General features: G+C 43.1%; 1 protein-coding gene across 1 annotated transcript in view; it reads left to right on the top strand.

Moving 5' to 3' along the window:
• The window catches only part of LOC126426577 (ankyrin-3-like), a 53852-nt gene extending 35172 nt beyond the window's left edge, over positions 1-18680 (top strand). The window contains exons 3-5 of the mRNA XM_050088474.1: positions 2125-2271; positions 14383-14665; positions 18474-18680. Of these exons, the coding sequence (XP_049944431.1) occupies positions 2125-2271; positions 14383-14665; positions 18474-18680 (637 nt within the window). The remainder of the gene's footprint in view (positions 1-2124; positions 2272-14382; positions 14666-18473) is intronic.
• The last annotated feature ends 5472 nt before the right edge of the window (positions 18681-24152 follow it).

Genomic DNA, 24152 nt, shown 5'->3' with positions numbered 1-24152 from the left:
CCTTCCCCTACCATTACGTTTCAATCCCTCCATGACTATTACATACCTACCAAATTACCTGTTCAGTATCCTCATACTTTTTCTCTCTCTTCACCTTCAACTTGTGACGTCATCATGTATAGCTGAACTATGCATGTTGTTGGTTTGCTTTCGATTCTCACGAGAAAATATTTATACTCGCTTTCTGCCCTGCCTTTCTATTGATACTGAATCCTACTGCTATTGCTACTACCCTATTCTCATGTGACCAGAAATCCTTTCCTTCCCTTTTCTTTCCTTTCCGCGTCACTGACACCCACTACAGCTAGATACGTCCTCAGCATTTCCCTTTTCTTATTTTCTAACTTCCCAACCACATACAAATTCCTTACTTTCCACATCACGACTCGTAGAACGTTGTCCTTTTGTTGATTACTCAACTTTTTTCCCATGGTCACCTCCCCCTTGTGCCTCCTCGCCTGGAGGTTTGAATGGGGGACTAGTCTTGCCAATGGAGAGTCTGTACAGCACAGACTTATTGAATCACATGCCTCATTAACGGACGTTATGTAACTTTATGCAGTGGTTTACATTGGCTTCTGTATCCTCACGTTGTTGATCATTGCCAATTCTTCCTCATTAAGGACCAGTTTCCGACTTCAAGAGAAAGAGAGTGCCCTGAACCTCTGTCGGCCCCTCCGCCCTCTTTGGAAAGGCTGTTGGCTGAAAGAGGGTGACACCTGATGCTGGAAGTCTTCAGACACCAATGCTGATGATTCTTATTCAAAATTTAAGCGACTGTGAGGTTCAAACCCGGGACTGAGGATTTTCCTGATTACTAAAAAAGACGCTACCCCTAAGTGACTGGCCCCAAAGAGCAGGGTATGACTCCCTGAGATATCCAGTAAAGCAGGAGCTATGAGCGCTGGGGCTAGTCATGCACACTGGGGGCAAACGAGAAGAGAATAATGCAGCCAGCACAGTAACATTGTCACACTCAATGCTGTGCCTTACAATCACATTTCCTTCTCGTCTCTGTTCAGCTATCGCCCTGAATATTTTCCGTGCATTCCCTTTTACAAAACAGACAGGAAATCTCTGCCCCCCTGTCGTGTTTGAAGTTCCCTGTGGCGTTACCAGAGGTCGTCCACGGAATCCTATGAGTTTTCCTGCTACTGGGATACAGCAGATTATATTCGCTGTCCACCTACAGGTGTACGACATATCTCCCACAACGTCAGTATTGATGTGACGTTTTCATCCAGCTATCATTTGTTGCCTCTGTCTCTTAGATACATTTACTCGATACAAGTCTATTTATTTCCTTTTCAACTGTTTTTAAATCCATATTCAATAGACTATAGGTTACTTCACAAGTTGGAACCATTGTCCATCAGATAAAATTGCATACACGGCCTAATCCATTTTTTCTTTTAATGGTTGTCTCTACTGCAAACTGCTTAACACGAAAATTGTTGTTCAAGAAGCACATCACCACTGCTGCCTTTTCAATAAATCGAATTGTGGAGACATTACATGCATATATACAGTTCTATTTGCTTTTCTCAAATGCAGATTTTGAATATACTCTTGATAACTTTTATAGCATAGCTCTTGTAATTCTTGTCCATCTTCGTCATTCCCTCGGGCTTCACATCAAACAGCGCCTGCATATCCATGACCGTATAGTTTCAACAGTAAGTTGATAGCCCAACTTATCAGTTTGTTTCTCTCTCTCTCTCTCTCTCTATCTCTCTCTCCCCTTCCAGTGATATAATTCAGCATCCATATCAGTTTTCAAATTACCTCACAACCAAAAGTAGCGGCCAGTTGACTTTAACTGCTTCTAAATTCTGTCTGATAGTTGTTCTGTCAGGGCAGCAAAATTCTTGGCCCTTATGTTTGGGATTTGGTTTGTGCTTCATTTTGAACAATTTGTTTTGCATCTTAAGCTACGCCAGTGGGGAATATAGCAGAAGTAGTGCAGAAAAAGACCAGTTAATTGGTGGCACAGTCACGTTAAGTGACAGGCTGGTGTTGTTGGCACTGTGTGTTCTGTTGCCCCGGTGGACAGTCCCTCAGCTGTACCGCCTGCAATGAGCCCCTGTGTGAACGCACCCACCCACACAGTGTTTCTCTGTGCAGCTCGCCGACCGCCACAGGGGGCGCGTCCACCCCCAATTCTGACCGTCAGCCCCACAGCGGCCACAGCCGGACTCCTGCTGCAGCTGCGCCTCCCACGTCTGCCCAACACACCCCTCCACCTGATGACGCAGCCGTCTCTCGCTTCCGGTGAGTTGTGTTGCCACACGTGCCCAAGTCTTACCCTCGCAGTACTGCTTATTTTGGCATTAACCAGCCAATATAGTAAATAAAATAAAATACAGATTCCTTCAGTTTTTGGATAGAGGTTACAGTTGCCATTAAACATTACTCCTTTCTCACTTTTTTGGCTATGATATTTTGAAGACTGGGCACATATGCAGAAGATTTCTCGTTCTCTGTATTTACCGTGAGAATTACGTTTAGTTCAGAGTCACTAAACTGTAGTTACGTAGGAAGTGTCCCATTCAAATCATACCGATTTCCAAATTCTTTATATATTGATGTGTTTAATCTAGATTTTGTTTTTAGTGATGTTTGTATGTCATACAAATTGATTCTGAAGTAAATGGGTGTGGAAACGGGATTTTTCACACAATTCCACTCAATAAAACCTATGTGAATGGTTGTAGATGTAAGTTATTGAAGACACTCAGGAAGAAATGGCGAAAGAAAGGTAAACAGAAATACAAGTAAGAATGACAAAGTTAATATTTAGTACAGTAATGAGGATACAGCTTGTATTGAGTATGTCTTAAAATGTAAGTCGAATATTCCTTAAATGGTTCCCTGGTCAGTTACATCTGTAGTGACTATTGGAAATCTGTGCCGCATTGGAACAGGAACCCAGATTTGCTGCTTTTTGCAGGCAGTCTCCTTGACCAGTAGGCTGCCTGAGCACACCTCATCAACACTTGCACTAGAGTTTATCCGGGGGGACTTCTGGGAAGAGTAGCAAGAGGGAAATCGAATCGGTGGATGTGTTATCTTACTTCAGAGGATGTACATGAGAATCTCTGGCGGTAGTGTTTGCAAACCATGGCTAAAAAACATCATCCACAATGGTAATTCCATCTACGCCAGCACACACACTCAGCTGGTCTAATGGTTGAGGTATCTGCTCTCGAGAAGTAAGAAATGCAGTGGGTGTGGCTGAGTGGAGATGCGTACAGCACTGTATGGATTGTCACATGTAAACAAACTGATGGATGATGGAGAAGTTTTGCATAATTCCATGGTGTAGTTAACTTTTATTTTTAGAAAAGAGCAACCGACGTGGGCAAAGATAGTTGGTCCTACTGAAAATATACTGCCATCTCAAAGTGAACTGACATGTTTGCAGGATGACTCGATAGCTGGTGGATTTCAAAATAAAGTATGGACCAATTTATGCTTCAGTAACACACACACCCACACACACACACACACACACACACACACACCTGGGACCAACAGCAGTGAGACTCTTCGACATGCCTTTTGAAATTAACCGGAGCAGAATGCAATAAGCTATTGTATAATACAGAAATTTCTCCCGTATACAAAGGGAAACGTGGGAGCCAAAAAAGTAATTTAATGTGGATAATGTGGCAGGGGTCTTTTAAATGGACTTGACTTATTCCCTTTTAATAGTTTCCACAAACATTGTCTCAAAATGTGGTAGAAAGCCCAAAGACATTCTGGCCGTATGTAAAGTACACCAGTGGCAAAAAACAGTAAACACCGTCACTGCGCGATAGCGATGGAAATGTTACCGATGATGGTGCCACTACAGCGGAGTTACTAAATACAGTTTTCCGTAATTCCTTCACGAAAAAAGACAAAGTAACTATTCAAGAATTCGAAACCAGAACAGCTGTTAGCATGAGTGACATAAAAGTATATATTTTAGGTGTTGTGAAACAACTCAAATCACTTAAGAAAGGCAAGTCTTCTGGTCCAGATGGAATACGAGTCAGGTTCCTTTCAGAGTATGCAGACACAATAGCGCCTTTCTTAGCAGTCGTATACAACCGTTCACTTGGCGAAAGGTCTGTTCCTAAAGACCGGAAAGTAGCAGAGGTCACACCAATACTCAAGAAAGGAAATAGGAGTAACCTATTGAATTACAGACACATATTACTGACCTCAATTTGCAGTAGCATTTTGGAGAATATACTGTACTCCAACATTATGACTCACTTTGAAGGAAATGACTTATTGATACATAACCAACACGGATTCAGAAAATATCGTTCTTGTGCAACACAGATTTTCATTCCCATGAAGTAATGAGTGCTGTCGACAAGGGATCTAAGATTGATTCCATATTCCTAGATTTCCAGAAGGGTTTTGATACCATTCCTAACAAGACACTATTACGTGGTGTATACGGCCCGGAAGCATGGAGAGCTGCATCAAACCAGTCTCAGGACTGAAGACCACAACAACAACAACGGCCCGGAAGATCCGGGAAAGCCCCAGGAATTTTTTCATCCGCAAGAAAACCGGGAAAAACACGGGAATTTTCTAGAATCCCGGGAGTTTTCCATTGATTTAGTTTTCAGTTAATTTTTTGTCATTTTGGCTGGTAATAACCGATACTCTAACAAAGGACATTACTGTATTCCGCTGCTGCAGAATAATACTGCAGCAAAAAAATATGAACGAGGGAATGAAATTTAAATTGCAAAGGAAATGCTTCGTATATAAACAAAAAACACACAGTGCTCATACAAGCGTCTGCCAACAGCAAAATGTGTGAAAGGCTATAGGAAGACAATGCAGTGCTTCGTAACAACAAATTACCTCCGATGAGCGTTAAGTCACAACTGTTTACATTATATTCATTTAAGCAGTTACGAGCGGAACCACGCGCATGAGCAGTTGAGTCGCGTCTCAGTAGTACCTTCTCCCGCTTCTGGAAACAGGAATGTCGCTGTTGGTTCTGCACGCAGCAAACCGGAGTATCTCAACCGGGCGGCAATTTCGATGGCGAGGGGGGCAAATTCGTATTCTTGAGGAAAAAGAACGTTATTTCACAAAACACCTAGCATCTAGTGCATGTTGGTCTATCGATTATTCAAATGATTTTGAAGCTAATCCCTGTTGCATTTTGAACATTTTTGATCACATTTTAAGTTGATTTCTAAATGAATCATAATTTGATTTTTGAATGCGTGCATAGTGTACGTGATGTCCTTGCCAGGGGAAGCCTAGTCGCATCTGGAAATAAACTTTCCTGCAGACAAAAGGACACGGGATTACACGAGCTGAGCGGAGTAAAGCCACCATGTAACCATCTAGTATTGCCCTGGTACGAAATATCATAGATCCGGGGCTGATGCGCAGAGCAGTTTGAATTACAGTGGTTTGGGGGGAGGGGGGAACTCCACGTGATACGTATTTACATTTAGTGATTTTGCTGTTTCCTCTTCATTTACTGTTCTTACGCCAATGGAAAAAAAGTGATTTCTGTCGTTGGGAACTATCAAGCGAATTAAAATAAATTCACATAATTACGGAAGGCTAAAACATGTTACTAGTTCCAGATTTTAATATAATATCCACCCTTCTGACAGTCAAGCATTAATCGCCCTGCAGAACAACGAAGTTATTTTTGTCGCTTTGCTAAAGAAATTCGGCTTTTATTTACGATGAATTTCTTAAATCGCACAGTGTTTGGCTCTAATTTAAAGACAAACTCTTTGATGACAAGCCATTTAGAAAAATTTCGAACCCAGAACATCAGAGATTTATGTTGGTGTTAAACATTTTACTGGCACATTGTGTGATGTATCTTAAAGTGCAAACGCGCAAGAAAGATCGACATTATATGTGAAAGCTTAGCTTCTCTTGTAGCTTATTAATCTTCGCGACAAATATTATATATGAAAGCTTTGCTTTTCCTGTACCAACACTACGTAATTAGTTTAAACCATTAACTTGTCCAGTTTGTGTTTTTGCCCTAATTGAGTGATGTTGTTATTCGCTGACTATATCACGTGTCCTATGTTCTGAATACCCGCTGTCATCGGCTGGCGAGATCACGTGACATGAGCTGTGACAGCTTACAAAAGCGCGTAACAATGTCCATTTCAATGCTTCGGAAAGTAACATGCAGTGTTTTGTGAAATTCGAATTCGTACTTTCGTAGTACTAAAATATGCAACGTATATGTTGCTGCACATCAAAGAACTTCCCAAAACGTGTTTTTTTCCCCCTGTGTTCCCTTTTCTGAAGTACTGGGAAATTCTAAGCCACTGTATAAAACCATAACCATTGAAATGATTGATAAATTTTACAGTTCCGAGGGAAAGTATACTCTCACTTAACACGGAAAAAGTGTATTTTCACCTGGGAGAAAGTCTTTTTCACCCGGAGGAGTGTGTATTTTTAATCAGAAGATCTGGGAAAAATCCGGGAATTTTTTTCCTTCTGTGCGTAGACACCCTGCATTAATCAAATTGGGTGCGTGTGAAGTATCGCCTCAGTTGTGTGACTGGATTCGTGATTTCCTCTCACAGAGGTCACAGCTCAGATAGACGGCAAAACATCGAGTAGAACTGAAGTGATATCAGGCGTTCCGCCAGGTAGTGTCAAAGGCCCTCTACTATTCCTGATTTAAATAAATGATCTGTGAGATAATCTGAGCAGCCCCCTTAGATTGTTTGCAGATGACACTGTAATTTACAGTCTACTAAAATCATCGGATGATCAATTCCAATTGCAAAATGATCTAGAGAGACTTCTGTGTGGTGCGACAAGTGGCAATTGGCACTAACCAAAGAAAAGTGCAAGGTCATCCACATGGGTACTAAAAGAAATCTGATACATTTTGGGCATACGATGAATCGCACAAATCTAAGGGCTGTCAATTCGACTAAATACCTAGGAATTACAATTACGAGCAACTTAAATTGGAATGACCACACAGATAATATTGTGGCGAAGGCGAGACAAAGACTGCACTTTGTTTGCAGAGCACTTACAAAAGGCCACAACGGTATTTTATTAAATTTCGATACATGGGAAACTACATTTTAAAAATATGAACAGTCATAAACAGGTTCTATAATCCCGCAATCGTAGTCTGTTAATTCCCGTCGTGCGGCCATCAAGACGTCGGAAAGCCTTTCCCAGGAGTCGCCTCAGTAGAGGTGACAGCGGCGCCAACGCGCCGCCCTTTTATACCTTGCGTACGCGATACTGCTGCCATCTGTATGTGTAGATATCGCTATCCCATGACCTTCTGTCAGCTCAGCCTGTCTCTGCCTGGAAGCACCTGGATGGTTCTACAGCGCAAGAGACCTGCTGCCAGTTAGAAATTAGAAACTACTCGAAATTGTGCGTAGATGGAATAGATTTTAAATAAGCTAAAAATTTATTCAAAACACGTGATGCCTTGTCATCTACAAACTAAATACTTTCCTTAGTGAAGTATGGTTTCACATTTTAATGAACAATATGGTCAAATTGCACACCATCGACTACTAGACACATTTGGAATGGCTGTTTGTGTGTGGTTGTGGTTGTGGTTGTGGTTGTGGGTGTGATTGTGGGTGTGGTTGTGGGTGTGTGGGTGTGTGTGTGTGTGTGTGTGTGGGTGTGTGTGTGTGTGAGAGAGAGAGAGAGTGAGAGAGAGAGAGAGAGAGAGAGAGAGAGAGAGACAAACTGGACAAGCTACATTGGATGATACATTGTCGTGTGGTCTGGCGTGTATCATCTGACACAAGTGGGTTCATGACACTCTATCTTTCAGTGCTCCCCGTAGAAAGAAATCCATTTGAGCCGGATCAGGGTACCTGGCTGGCCTTTGTACTGCAGCATTCCGTCCCATACAACGGCCAGGAAACTTTCCATTCATTGGTCGCTTTGGAGCAGGCGAAGAGTCTGGGCAGTGGTCGTGTTCGATCCACATACACTGTCGCTTGTCCACAGAACTACCTCTAGAAGAACAGGCTGAATGTTAGTAAGAATATGTGCATACGTGTTTCCATTTAATCACCCCGTGGAAGAAGTAAGGTCCCACAGTATAATTTCGTATCGTGCCAAATCATACATTGGTAATTCAATACCGTTAGTATTCTACCTGATGAAGTGAGCGCACATTTTCAGAATCGTTTGCCATGCACTGCAGCGCAGAAAGACAAAATTTTGAGCCACGTTCAAAGTCACGTCCTCAAGAGTTCCCAGTGGAGTGTCAGATGGTATGGGTGGCATTAATGTAAATGCGGGGTGCGAGAGACACTCGTCTGCCTGACCCCTCATTCAATGAACACAGGATATCTTAAAGAATACCCGGTCTGCATTTAAATTCCTTCGTCCGTTTCTGAAGGGTTGCCCTGCAAGGCAAAGGAATTTCTCGCTTTCGCAAATAAGTGTATGCTTTAGGTGACAGAGCTCTTAAAGTTAATGAATGGGCAATGTCCTCCGAATTCCACTTTGCCCTTTTATTTTCATTTAATAGACATCTTATTTGTGCCGGTGTAAAACACTTTGACAATACACTATTTACACTTTTGTGCAATACGACTTTTGCTTTCACGTCAGATGACTTTTCTGCCCGCTTCGACGAAAGAACACGTCGGAGGTAGTTCGTTTTACTTCGTAAGGCTGCATCACATTTTTTAGTGCCGCTTCTTTCTGTGCATTCAGTTTTTTTAAAAGTTCAGTCTCGGCCCTCAGTTCCTTAATTTCGAAATCCTTATTCACTACTTCAGTGGGCTTTTGAACGCAGTCTGTACATGCGGTTCGGTCGACTTTCTTTCGGTGGCACAGTTTCTAACGCTGTCAAAGACAGCTTTTGCAAACTTCTTGCTCCACAGCGTTGTGCACGTCTTCCGAATCTCTAAAGCATAATTTTAATTTTATTATTCCTAAAATTATTTACCGAGTAGGCCTACTATTCCTAAAATTCTTGACCAAGTACTATGCAACTGCATTAATTTCTCACTAAAAATCAGATCAATTGACAAAAGCGATGCAATATCAGTGGCACAAGCGGCTACAATAGCCCAGTTTGATAAACTGTAAAATTACAATGTAAGAGGAAATACAGGTATACGAACCCATAACCTGCAACATGGGAGTCAGAAGCCATACCACTACGCTGCAAAGTCAACTGGTCAGCATCAGCTATTGTTACAGAAGTAAATGTAAACAAATTACGCGAAATATGATGATTTTGTCATTTGAATTATATACTAGCTTTAAAATAGTCAACATATCGAGAATACTTAAAAAAAAAAAACGGCTATTTCTAAGACACATGTAGCTATTATATCCAGGAGGAAAAGCAAATATACTTGAGCAACATTATTTATTGCCTGTACAATATAGCGAGTCATTCACTCCCGTAAAGCAATATAGTAATGCGTCAAAAAGCATTGCATTTATGTGAATTCGTTTGTATTACGGTAATTTTTCAGTTTCAATTATTGAAAGTGTTATGTATGTGCAGACGTCTTACCCTTTCGTTTGCATCACCGCTTTCCACAATTTCTTGTCCACGCCAGTTCGGAATGTTTATGCAGGGGATTGCTGCTGGTAATAACTTCTTCCTTGAAGGTAACCCTAGAAGCTCATTTCTCCAATCCCGTTCATAATCTTCTGGCCGGTAAGGAGCTGACCACACACGTGCAGTTTTCACATTCACTTTGTCCTTGCGTTTGCATCGAACTATCCATTCACGTCGCAAGTGCTCATCCTTGGGAAACACGTGATACGTAACGTCCGTCGTCGTCCGAGCACTATTAATGCAATGTTGCCACGGCACACTTACAGCGAGCCTTGCTCGTGGCTGTCTCAAAACTGGATACTCGGCGCTGCAGCCTCCTCTCCGTGACGTCAAGGCGCGTGAGGGCGTCTGCGAGTTTTTTACTCGCTTGGGGCCGGAATTGCCGGCCTGCTTTTTCTATATACCTCGGTTCCGAAATGCCGTGTCGGCGTTTCCGCGGCGCGTGCCTTAAATCGGTGGCGACGCACTGTGCAGACCCATCCGGGCAGCGTTCACTTTTAGTTAAATGAGTTGGCACCACTGCGAGACAGCAGACGATAGCCCTCTCCCGAAACACAACATTGTGGAGTAAATTACATCGACACAGGAACAGAAATCAAAAACCAGGGTTGCTACATCTATTACAAATATACGTCAGAATGCCTGTTCATCTGAATGCATTTTCGTCTACAATTCCCTCCTAAATGGATGGATATATTCCGAAGCGATTATAAACGAAATGTGGTGTAATTATACCGGACAACTGAAGACTTGCTCTTCCATTGTGTTTGCTCTAAGAGGTAAAAGTTCCCCTTGATTGGGTGGATTGAAGCGCAACCATTCTTGTGATAGGAGTAGTGCTCAGAAGTAACGGGAAACTCGCCATTTCACGCGTTTTATTACTCAGATTCATACGTCCTTTTTGTCATTGTGTGTACAACGTTGTGTGTATCGGTTACTTAGTGTGTTGTCAGGTGTTAGAAAGGTTACTGGTATTTTAAGAGTATCAGGGATTATTTGTTTAATAACGGATTACCGCATTTGTATTAAAATTTGCTATGAGAACGGATTAAAATGCATCGTGGTTTTAGAAATATTATATACTGCTTTTGGTGAGTCTCCTACGAGTGAAATAGGTGTTTACGACTGGTATAAACATTTCGAAGAACATGAGGATGACGAGAAGGTCATAATAGAAGACGAACTGAGAGTTAAACCAAACTATGCGTAAACTAAAACTCAATCGTCTCTGTGACAGACGGCCAAGACCACAGAAATGTGAATGTTACGTTTCTGACAGTAATCTTCGGTTTTGACAGTACAGTGCACCACGACTCCTTGTCCCAAGATGAAACGGCCAGTGGGCAGATCTTCTCACCAGCTCAACCCCGATGGCCTGAAGCAACGCGGAAAGGTGTCCCGCTTTGTGGCGGGACAATTCATTGTTTCTGCACTGCGATAACGCACCTGCTCACAGTTCGTTGCGTGCTTGTGCATGTTTGGCTAGAAACAATACTGTAGTGATGTCCTTGGCCCCACGTTCGCTCCGTGTGTGACATTTTGTTCCCAAAAATAAAGACAAACCTTAAAGAGCTGTCTTTTACATAAGAGATGAGATTCAAACTGCACGTCTGAGAGAACTAAACGCTACCGTACTGATTTTTCCAGAATAGTTTTAAGCATTGGAAGAACCACTGGAATAAATGTATAATATGTAATGGGAAATATTTTGGTGAAGACGGTATTGATGTAGAGTAATAAATAAACCCAAAGTTGGATACAACATTCACCGTTGTTGCTTCCACTATCGTATTGTCCATTTTGGTGCCAATGTCACGACCCTGTCATCGTCTTCTAAGAGGAATGTCGTTGGTTCACCACCCAAGTTTCGTCGACATAAATGAGTTCTGTTAATTTCCTGACTTGTATCAAGTATTTGCATCGCCAGTCAGTAATGACTTCTCTCTAGAGGGACCTTTCCTTTACTTAGAGGTCTGTTGCAAGTAAATCGCATTTCATGCAGTGTCTTACGCTAAACATCTCTCTTCCTAGGAAAATAATTTTTTTTGTTTTTACGGCAACAACTAATTTGTGTAATGTCAGCACTAGTTTTTAGCCATACAAAAGTCCCCATGGTTGATCAAATTACCTCTTTTGAGAAGCTGCTTGCAATGATGGATTTATACTTCAAATTTGGTAGTGCACTTTCTTGGCGGTTCTGGCAAACCGCGTGGTTTATTTTCGGTTGCCTTTGTGATGCGTCCAATAGCGGTAAGGCTGACTTGTGTGTAAACTACAATGCTTTTTCTTTTTGAGACTGGCAACATTAGCCCCCAGTTCTCTCTGTGCCGACTCTTTAATACAATCCGTGATGCAACAGAGGTGACTGAGCCATTTTTACCCCAAAGATCGGAATTCTTTGCATTGCGCAGATTTTCCTGTTATGTGGTGCGCTTATCCATCACCTCTGAATAACATATTCGTACATGTCCACAGAGCGTTTCACACCGTCAATTACTGTCGACTGTTGAAGGAGATAGAAACGTGTGGAATAGGTTCCCATGTATGTGAGTGGACCTCAGCTCATAAGTGACAGAACCCAGTATGTTGTCCTCAGTGGCGAGTGTTCGCCAGAGGCAGGAGTGCTGCAGAAAAGGGTGATGGGACCGCTGTTACTGTCTGTGTACATAAATGGTCTGGTGGACAGGTATCTGCAGCTGTTTGCTGGTGGTCCCCTAGTGTACAGTAAGATGTCGTCGTTGAGTGAGTGTAGGAGGGCACAAGGCGGGTTGGACAAAATTTCTAGTTGGTGTGACGAATGGCAGCCATCTGTAAATGTAGAGAAACGTAAGTTGATGCAGGTGAGTAGGAAAAACAGACACGTAGTGTTGAGGTACAGCAGTAGAGGTGTTGCGCTTAAATGTCTGAGCGAAAGTTCGCAAAGCGATACGAAATGGGTAAGGGTTGAGAGGACTGTGGTAGGGAAGGCGGGAGGTCGACTTAAGTTTGTTGGGAGAATTTTTGGAAAGTGTGGTTGGGCTGTAGATGAGGCTGCATGTAGGCCGCTGGTGCGACCTATTCTCGAGTACTGCTCGACTGTTTGGTATCGGCAACAGGTAGAATTAAAGGAAGACAGCTATAGGACTGAGAGCTGAGCCGCTACATTTGCTACCGGTAGTTTCGAGTGACGCAGAGGTATTGTGCAGAATCTTCAGGAACTCAAATCGGAATCACTGGAGGGGAGGCAACGTTCTTTTCGAGGAACTCTGTTTTTTGACGCTGACTGCAGAACAATTCTAGTTCTGGCAATGTACACTTGAGACAAGGCGTGTGAAGATAGGGCGAGAGGCATTGTCGCTCGTACAGAAGCACACAGGCAGTCGTTTCTCCGTCGCTGAATTTGCGAGCAGAAAGGAAAGAGGAAATGACTGCAGTCAGTTAGGATAACTTTTTATGTGTACCAGTTACTACTTTTGTTTCATACGGTTGCTGCTCCACCTACATTGATTATTTTCTACTAAATGCACCAGTTTTATTACCTCTGTAGTTTCTAGTTAGTATTTCACTTGTCTTTGGAGCTTATTACTGGCTCTCTCGTTTGGGATTAGGCTTCAACTGTGGTGAGAGGTTCTCGCGACATTGGTTCAAGTTCAGCAATGCCAGATCTATACGAGTATTTTGATATTTCTAAGTGAACATCCGATAATGAATCAACACTGTCCGTTTCTATTTCTTACAAACACCTGATTCCTTTCTGGCATGATCTAAATTTATGCACAGCATCAGATATAGGGAAAATTGTACAGTTTTGTTACGGTTAGTGACAGTGTAACTTTGTACTACTACTGAAACAGAAATTTTACTCGGAAGCAGCGTAGCTGGTGTACACTTTAAGTTTACTTAGACGTTTTTAAGTATAAATGTAAAGTTTTACGCCTTCTGTAGTGGTGTGTAACTTATTTTGTGTCCAGAATTTTCAGAAAATGCAAAAAGTTGCACAAAGTTAACATGACTGAGTATAGTAGTTGCGCAGGATACCGCCTGCCACAGACCATATGGAGGGTTGCAAAGGGTGTAAGCAGATGGAAATGAATGTTCCAGCGGATGTATCTCTTGTTGCATGCATGATTATATGAGCACATGTGACGATTATTATGCAGCGGGTAGTTTGTGTGTGTGTGTGTGTGTGTGTGTGTGTGTGTGTGTGTGTGTGTGTGTGTGTGTGTGTGTGTGTGTCAGGGAGAGTCGACGTGGTGCCCTTGTTGTATTTCAGATATGTCGTCCAACTTATTGTGTACGAAGCAGTGACTTTTATATTTTTCGTCGGTACGTCAGGAAATTTCCATGTTACTGGTCTGAATCACTTAGCTGTCTGGTGAGGAAGTGGTATTTCAGTGCTTACAGATGCGTTTAGTTTCTATTGTTTTCTTCCTAAGTGACTGAAGGAATTGGTACCCAGAGAAGGTAGTTTTGGGGTGTGTTTGAATGTAGATGAAGGATTGGGTAGCAACTGCATGCCGAGGTGAAAGGAGGCGGATATGTGGAGTGAACTATGAGGGAATGTGCCAAACGAATTTGTTACGGGATGGAGTGCACCTATTTTTAATGGGAGATGGGTGAAGTTTTTGGTTATGGGCTAGTGCTGTGGATCTGTCTGTAATACGCTGGTTAACCCGTATCGCAGAAGCGAGATTTCTAGATTTGTGACCTGTCGCTCGGAAGAAGTGTATTCCGAATTGTTGGCAGTTTTGCGGATGTGACAGTTTTTCATTTGGTGTGTGTGTCTCGATAGTAGAGAGTAAGTGTGTCGATGTTTTGTGCAGGAGCCTTTCTGATGCAGAGCGAGGCAGGAGGCTGAGAGAGGCGGCTGAGGAGGGGGCGGTGGAGGAGGTGCGGGCGTTGCTCGCGGCTGGGGCGGACGTGGGGGCGAGGGGCGGGGGCGGGCGGACCGCCCTGCACTGCGCTGCACGGAGTGGCCACGCGGCTGTGGTGCGGCTGCTGCTCTCTGCGGCGTCCGACCCCAACTCCAGGACTCAGGGGGGGCTGACGCCGCTGCACTTGGCGGCATACAATGGCCACACAGAAGCGGCGGCCGCGTTGCTGCAGGCCGGAGCCGACAGGGGGGTCACGAATAATAGTGGGTGGACCCCCCTGGACATCGCCAGGCAGCACAACCGGCAGCAGCTCGGCGATATGCTAACAGAGCATTAATACGTGCCAGTAGTACTTCATTGTACAGGATATTAAAATACAAAAATTGAAAAAAAAGATCGCTTTCTCTATTCATTTCTACCTTTTGCAGTCCACACAATTACTCCAGTAACACCACAACTACTGCAACAACAGCAGATATCTGTAAACCAACGTGACAAACCTTCCTTTTGAGAATTCACTATGTAAAACATTTCGCAAGCAATTTCTGCAAAACCTCAGCAACAATTGACAAATACTCCATCATTCATAAAGTCCACTTCTCTCTCCCTCTCTCTCTTGTGTTTCTCGTCCCACATAGAATATTCAAACAGCTTACAAGAATACAGCCGACGTCTCTCACAACCGCCTGTATTTCGAAACGTAAACACCCAATCTCTTCCAAGAGACAAATGCGAGAATACCGGTTGTTGCGTAACACGTCGCCCAGCCGCAATAACGTCACTTCTTCCCACCAGTCCGCTACATTACCTAATTACTGCAAACTATTTGCTAGCAGTGTCTATGCTGTTACATTACATCACTGCAAACTGCACCATACTCATATTACTACCTTATAAACTGTTCAGTTAGAATGTATCTTCACTTCAGATTTCACACTGAATTCACTTCTGTGCGTGCACCGCGCAAGTACTTTTCATGTTTAACTGTAATGTCACATTGGTAGCAGTGCTCACACCGCATCATGCTCACACCATCTGCAGCCTTCTTGCCAACTCACCTTCAAATAAAGAGAATTGGAGAACCACCTAAAATCATTTCTCTCCCACACACCTCCCTTGCTGCCCTTACAGAACAAACTACCATCTGTCAAGGAATTATACTCAATCGCGTGAGACATGCAGCCATCACTGGAATTATTCGGCAGTTTCCCAAAGTACACTTTCGCGTCTCTGTAGACGTTTTGAAAGCAGACCACATTTGGAACATTCATTCCCCTGTCTGCTGTGATACAATTAGACTTGGCGTCCCCATGCGTGCATGTGTGACCAAAGCGGCAGACTGCATTCTGAACAAGAGCCTCTGTGGCCCTCATGTGGCGGCGTTACACACGGAAGCTCCTCAACATTCTCTGTGAGGAAGCAGCGGCGCCAGGAGACAGTACTGACTTGGTGAGTGACCTCCACGGCATTGATGAATACTTCAGGCTCTGCCAGTTGATCCTCAACATAAATAAATGTAATATACTGTGCATACACAGGAAAAGAAATCCACTACTGCACAATTACACTGCTGATCACAAATTGCTGGAAACAGTAAGTCACCTACCGTAAAATATCTAGCAGTAACTATCCAGAGCCACCCTGCGTGCAATGACCAAAAGATACCAATTGGTAACAAACTGCGGTAGATCTTTCCTCAGCGATTCCACGATCATATGTTTTGGGCTCCTAAATCCAAATTTCGTGCTTCCTGCCTTGTAGTATGTCGGCTTTACAACGAAAGCCTCAAAGTTTTCCGACTTTTTCACACATTTTCATTTGCTTGACAAAGACTACGTGTTTCTCAAAGTTGAAAACCCAACACAAAATTAAATTGGACAAACTCTTCTACAACATGCAGCAATCAGCAGTGATTTTCTGACGGCGAGTGGTGACCGCGCTAGAGCGTCCTAAAAAAAAAAAAAAAAAACGGTGACTCCCCAAAATTCGGATCGCGGCTAACGCCATTCACCTGTTGCACTCTGCTATTACGGCACTTTGGAATGGTATGGCACGCTTCAGCAGACGGAAAACAGCCCAGAACTCCACCTGTGTTCTTCACATCGTCAAACACAATAGCACTCACGGCAGACATCCGCTGTCGAAACGGACGTCATATATTTTCAAACGTGTTCGCATTTATTTAAACTAGTACTTCTAAGTGTGTGGATGGTATCTGAGAAATGGCTGAAATTTATTTTGATATCGAAATACGTAAATCTCAGTCCAGTGCGACAGAAAAGTGTAAAAATTAAATTTTGTACCGAAGTATGCGAAGCACACGCTACACGGTGCGAAATCCAGGCTAGCCGGTACACGGTGCGAAATCCAGGCTAGCCGGTACATCAAACAATTCGCCTGCGAGAGAGGAGGTCGTTTTCAATGTAATTTATACATACCATTTATCTGCAAAACAGATAACTCAATTTAAAATATTGGTCCTGAATATTGTAAATCTTTATCTTCAGACTTGTAAACAATAACTGCACCAGATCTGCTATCGTATCTGTAGTGCAAATGAAGATAATATGTAACGCATCCCACTTTGTGTCAAAACTGCTTGAAAATTCACAAGATAACGCCTCTCTGAAATAACTTACCGATTTGGAAAGTTTGAAATGATAATTTCACAGATACATTCTGGTGTGTGGCGGAGGGTAGTTTGAGTACCACAGCTGTTTCGGCTTTTCCTGTTGCAGTCGCGGTGTGAAACACTGCTGGTAAGCCACCGTGTGACCTCCGTTCTCCTTAACTTTTACTTTCACGCTCCTTCTACCGAGACGTGCGTAGCAGGTAGCAATATATCGGTTGAGTCAGGTGTAGAGAAACTGAAATAGAGCTCAAGTCTTCTCCATGTCCCTGTTGTGCTCTCATAAAAATGTCTGCAATCGGCTGAAAAATTTCACGTTGACAAGAATAAACAGTTTTGATGTGTCTTTGCTCAACTTATCGGTTCCCGCTAAGACTAGCAGAAGGGCCGAGTACGTGTTTCAAACACTGGCTGTGAAATTGCATTGTCCTGCTTTTCCTAAAAGCTGCCTCAGAACAGTGGCAGACAGGGTCCCTTCGCACACTAGGCTTACTGTAACTCAGCCACCAATCAAGAACTGAGCTGAAATTTTGCCATTCGTATTGGCATGCTTCCCAGATATCAGTGATTTCGGAATGGAGGATTGTAGAATATTAACTAAAAGACCGTCTCAGGTTAGTCCTCTCTGACGATGCGAGAAATATCGTGCATGAAGAGCTCTGAATAGAAAGTAAGAACATCTGGCGTGCATTTCCTGGTCATTTATAGTTTTAGATGGAACCTTCAACCTGCCACCTCTGCAGTGGGCGACATAGGTGGCTGAGACTGGTGGCAGGGCCAGAGAATCATGACAAACTGATCCAAGTGCTTTACTCAAAAACTACCTCGGGCCATTAATCTGAGAAACGAGTCGTGAAGACTGCATCTTAGACTTGCAAGTGACAAATAGACCCGAACTTTTCGAATCTGTTGGGGTAGAACGGGAAATCAGCTATGACAAGAGCGTTACAGTGTCACTGAATACGACCGTAAACATAAATAGAAAATAAGTTGGGAATATTATTGTGCTTAGCAAGAGCGACGAGAAACAGGCTTCAGCTTTCCTTTCCTTTCCTCTGCAGCACCAACAGCGCGGGTATCAGTGGAAGCAGTTGAAGAGCATTGTGAATTACGCTTCAGACAGGTGTGTACCGACCAAATGCGTCTCAGTCCTGGTTTGACAGACATGAGTTTACGGCGCTGGTTTTCATTTCAGTGCGCGTCTGCGCACGCCAGATCACGAGATAACAAAGAAATTTCCGAGATCCGAATTTCATCGATAAAAATGACGCCAAAGAAACAGTTGTTTCCGGAAAGAGCAACATAGTTGTAACATGTTGCATTACTCTCTACGTAAGGAAAGCCTGTGTAAACATTCGGTCTTGTCTGTAACGCAGAAACGCTTACAGCGCTGTTATTCACGTGCAAACAGCAACAGGTGGCGTCAGACAGCCCGCGCAGTCGCCGCGGGGAAACTCGCAGGTGGGGGCGCGACGCGGAATGCGGGCAGCGAATCCGGCAGAGGGCCGCGCATGCGCAGAAGCAGCGGCGGGGCGGGAGCAGGCGGTACGGGCGGTCCGACCACGGCGGCGGAGAAAAGACCGGCCACACGACGGGAGGGTCGAAACTAAATCTGTAATACTGTTTAGCGATTACTGCTCCAGTTGTATTCAACAATTTCAAAGTCGGTGATGATCGCAGACACCGGTGTCCGGCTGCCATTTAATGCCCCGGTATTACAAGGATATTTTCACCCGCTCTCGCAGCCATTTCGCAGTTACGTCACAGCACGCTACATCTGTCTAATCGCAGCCCACGATGTACTAACACTAAACATTATTTCGATAACAACCTCTGTTAAAATTAGTGCTCTGGCTGATTTAATACATGTAATGTTTTATTTTTGCAGCAAGTCTCAATGACAGCTGCAGGAACATCAGCTGGCTTTCAAGCTGTCGTTACTATCGATCCAGAAATGAACAGCGCAACGGCAGTTCTTTTAAGGGATGGGTTTACACCTGAAAACATCCAACTCTATCCCAGCAGACGTGCAAATGCATGTTCTGTCGCTGAGACATTCCGCTTAAATATTTACGCGCCATCCGGGACTGACGTTACACATGCACGGTCGGACTATTTTTTTTAATCAGGATGTCCCACATCTTTTGGTAAATATGTATATGTGAAGCACACGCTACACGATGCGAATTAGAGGCTAGTCAGTACGTCAAACAATTCGCCTGCAAGAGAGCAGGCCGATTTCATTGTAATTTGTATGTCATTTGTCTGCAAAACAAATGACTCTGATTAAAATGTTCGCCCTGAATATTGTTAATATTTATGTTTAGACTTCATTTACGTATTTGGAACCTCTGAAATGATATATTTTCACAGATCGATTGCGACAATCATTGTACCTTACAGTGATGGTAATTAAATTTGTTGGCCTAGCTGTGCGAACGGAACCCTCCTCTGTTCTGGAACCAGTTACTATTAAGAGAGTGACGGAACTGTCAAAAACGTACGGTGCAGGTCCAGCGCGACAGCCGTCTGGAGGCAGAAAGGGTGCCAGCATCACAGAATCAGCAGAGGGATTCGATACGCCCGCGCATGCGCAGAAGTACGCCTTCTGCTTCTCGCTCGTGTGGCCACCGGCCAAGTGCAGAGTTTCGTAATGCAGATTTTGCGCCTTTTTCAGTGAGTAACTCTTCACGAACACAGTAACTAAAAGATGTAGAAAAAGAGCCTGGAGGACGCATTGTCAAAGGCGTTGCGAATGTGGTCACCTCTCTAAACCTCTGCACTCCCTCCACATCAGACAAGAGAGCTCCAAGGGAAAGATTTTTCAGCGATCGACTCAGAAGGCGCGACACCCTTCTGTGTCTGCCCTGCAAAATCTGCCTGCAGGTCTGGACACGCGAGCCGCAGCTGAGCGGCGCGTCGCCACACGCACTCACTGCACGCACGCCTCGCCAGTGTCGGCTTCGAGGCCTGACAGACTCCACACCACAGCGGGCTGTGACTAACTGTGCAGGATTACGACGCAGCCCCTGTCAGCTTTTCCGACCACCACCCTGTAATTGTTATTGCAAAATGTCTACACAGTCCCAAAATAATTCTCAGTGGATACTGGAAATTAAATTCTAACCTGCTGCACATAATGTGGATGAATACGGATTTCATTGCTCTCTACAAATTGTGCGTTAACTGGAATCGTTTCTTCCGTAAAGCAATTGAGTGGTGGGTGAATCTCGTAAAACCCGGAAATTAGTTACAAATTTCGCCTACAGGATTGAAGTAAAGCGTGAATTTCATTTTGAATTATTTGAAAGTTGTAAAAATAATTAGTAATTGGCACTACATCATTCAAAAAAATAATTCGTTCACGTGACATATCAGACTGTAAATAATACAAAACGTGTTGGCAAGTCCTTCGCACGACTCACTTATCTACAGAATTTTCATTTGGGGAACACTAAACAGTTATGTATAAAATGCTACACAGGTAACCATGTCCTCCAGATAAACTCATGTGTGTTACTGTAGAAACACTGGCCACGATAGCTGGAAAGGAACAAGTAGGGGCGAAGCCTTGGACTGCAGGCGACAGAGTAACTGGGCGACATTTTGGAAGAAAATTTCCTCCAACTGACAGCAAAGCGAGGCCGTGGAGATGGTGTAAAGTGTCTGGTAGCAAAGCTAAAAAAGAAAATGGAGTGTGGGAAAGGAAAGAATCAATACACTGTTGTCCAGTGTGTGATGTGGCGCTGTGCATGCCAGAATGCTTTGAACCATTTCACACGAAAGCCAATTACGTATACAAATTATTTATAAAAAATTGTAATTTAATTTAGTTGTGTATTAAGATATTTTTTAGTAAATGCCTTTCAGTTTGTTTGTTTCCAGACTTCAAAGTGTTGATTTGTTGTTCTGGTGAGAGGCAATGGGGCCAGCGTGTGTGGCGGTGGTGTTATGACGTCACCACAGAATGTCGGCAAGAGGCGCATGCCGTGGTCTTCAGTTGACGATGGACTATCGCAAAGAAACAGCAGAGACACTCACCAAGGTCCTGGTAATACGACACAAAATTACGTTTTTCTTTTCCAGTATCGTCACAATTATTGTAACATTTTCAATATGTGGAACGTTATATTGAAAGTCTAAACCAGATGTAATCACTTACCAAATGAAAGAAGGAGGTACTCGCTTCTGTACGTTTAAAAGCGTGCTTTTGGGCAGGGCATCTCCACTTTGCAAATAAAATACAGTTGTTGACAGAGGAAATGGTGGCAGCCAAAAGACATTCATGACATGCTGGAAAAGAACAGTGCTATTACTACAATTCATGTGGGGCTCTGTAGAAAACATTTGAGGCAGCAGAATGTAATGTTTAAAACGTTAACCAGATGTTATTTGCTATAAAATGAAAGTAAGAAGTACTCATGATCCCTACTTCTCAAAAAGAGTGTTCGAGTAGTGCATCTTCCATTTGCAGATAAAATGCAGTCATCGGCAGAGTAGACTAAAAGACGTCCGTTAAATGCTGATAAAGAACAGGAGAATGCCCCCTGTTACCACATTCCAAATAGGAAGCTGTAGGCAATAGCCTTTGACGTTGCAGAGAGTAGTATAGAAACATGTTAACCACATGTAATTACTTACCCAGTGCTACAAGGAAGTACTCTTCATTTAAAAGCCTCCTTTCAAGCAGGGCAGGGCATCTTTCCTTGGCAAAAAAAAATAAAAAATAAAGAAATGCAGTCGATATCAGAATAAATGGCGGCAGCGACGTGGCGCTCATTAACCTGCTGGTAAGGAACAGGAGACAGCATTTGAGGCAGCAGGGTCCCATATGAACAGTGTCTGACCAGGTCTGTTTACCTACCAAGCGGAAGAAGGGAGGAGCAGCTGTGTCACTGGAGGGTGTCCACGTGTTTGTCGTCGCTGCCGGGGAGAGGGAGGGGCGCTGGAGTTCCAGCGTCAGGAGGGTAGTTGTGAGTTGAGACGCCGAGCAGGGGACTCTGGACAGTGCAGGCGTAAAGTTAAGTGCACCTGCGTTTAAGTAAAGTGCTTTGTGTTTGAATGCTGTGAAACAGAGGAGAGAGATACGATTAACGGTTCAGAATGAAATGAGGTGTAAGGATCTCAGAAAAGAGTATGAAGAGGAATGAAGGGAACATTTTTTTTATTTAGTGGCACTGCAGTCGCGCTAGTTACATTAGTTTCGTTGTTGAATTAGACAGCCATATCAAGGAAATTGAGATTTTTCATTAAAGATTGTTTAATTTTCACTGTGAGGGTTGTTTCATGCCTGTCAATTATTTCACTGAGTTTGTGAGAGTAAGATTTTGGTATCGGTGTCTTCCTTTGACAATATTAATAAATGTTGTAATATGAAGTGCATACAGGTATTAATATATCTGATAATGTAAAACCATTTTGCTAAAGGCATATTTCACCACACCCTCGGTCCAAGCCATTTTTATTCAAAGCAGTGTCTCACTCAGTGGTGTGTATAAAACAGTTTGCTCGCTGTCTGGAGCATTCCATTAGGCTCTCAGCAACTGGAGTCAGAAATTTGCAACTGGAGCGCAGAGAGCAGCCAAGCACTGTGCTTCCAAGCAATTACATTACGAGGTGAGATATTTTCATTTCAGGATCTGTTTGCTACGAAAATTATCAGGGGACAGACACCATTTCACGAATATCATTACTTGCAGACCATTAACACACTGGGACCACTTTCCTTTTATTAAAGAGATTAATAGTAAAGTTCAGGTTTTAATCAGTTTACAGTTTTTACGGTATCAATACAGTAAGACAACATATCATCACGTTGGAAGACATAAGAGTGACGTTATTGCAGGGAAAACAACAGCCACAAAAGAATGTTCATCATGCGATTATAAGGATACCAACTGACTCACATAATTTCACCGCTCTGACTGACTATGGATCTCCAGTTACATCTATTAGTGATGCAGTGGGCAATAAACACAATGCGAACAATTCTTGCTGTACAATCCCATTACAAAGGACTAAAGTTATAGGAGCAGTTTCAGGAAAAAGAATAGATGTAAAAACCACACACACACACACACACACACACACACACACACACACACACACACACACTTAAAATTAATTGTTCACAGCCACACAATTTATGCAGAATTTTGGATCGTCCAACTTTTAAAAACTGACGCTTAGCTGCGTATGGGTTTTTTAACAGAACACGATGCCATTTCGGACTATGAAGATGCATTACACTTTCAGCAGAGCATTTCAATACACGAATAGGAAGTTAACAGATGGGAACATTTTCATACACAAAGAATACAGAATGATGCACATCATTGTTCACTGACACGTCTTTTGTCACCGACAATGTAGATGCAGAATTAAATTTCGACGTTTCGCAGGCAATCAAAGCCAAGGAAGACAGTCGTGAAGCAGCAACAGACGAACCAAACAACACACTCCATTGGACAGATTTTTCAGATCACCACTAATTCTGTCCCTACTGATGCAACTTAGCTCTCGCAACATTTAATTTTGAAGGATAAAAATCAGCCAGACAAAATAAAAGAACTTGTGTCTTTCCCCAAGTCACAAAGTCTACGTCATCGTAAACTGACAGACACTGCAACAGTTAATACAAAAGAGGCAGCTGAGAAGAGGAAAACCTTACAACAGAAGGTAAGTCACACTAAAAAATTTCAAGTTGGACAGTAAGTTTTAGTTATAACACGCCCATTGTCTTAGTAAAGCAAAGAACAAGTGTCACAAATTTGCATTGCCTTATAACGGACCATTTCGGAATCGACGAATCCCACTTCCGAACGTAGGACATCTTGAAACACTCAGAACGAAAGCTTCGACAGGTCTTCATCACATCACCAACACAAAACCGTTCACTGTGTAATTGTTTGACTTGGTACTCCTCATGAAGACAACACCATACCGATATACTACACTTCGTTTCCCTATAACGCCAACCGTTTGTACGTAGTTTCATTGACATGTATGTGTGCATGACAATAACATTTTTGTCTCATACAGCACAAGCCATTTCGGATGTTTATTTTCTCTGTTTCATGATTGTTACAGA

The sequence above is a fragment of the Schistocerca serialis genome, chromosome 11 (assembly GCF_023864345.2).
Source record: "Schistocerca serialis cubense isolate TAMUIC-IGC-003099 chromosome 11, iqSchSeri2.2, whole genome shotgun sequence".
Classification (NCBI taxonomy): Eukaryota; Metazoa; Arthropoda; class Insecta; order Orthoptera; family Acrididae; genus Schistocerca; species Schistocerca serialis.
This window is presented reverse-complemented; position numbering and strand designations above follow the sequence as displayed.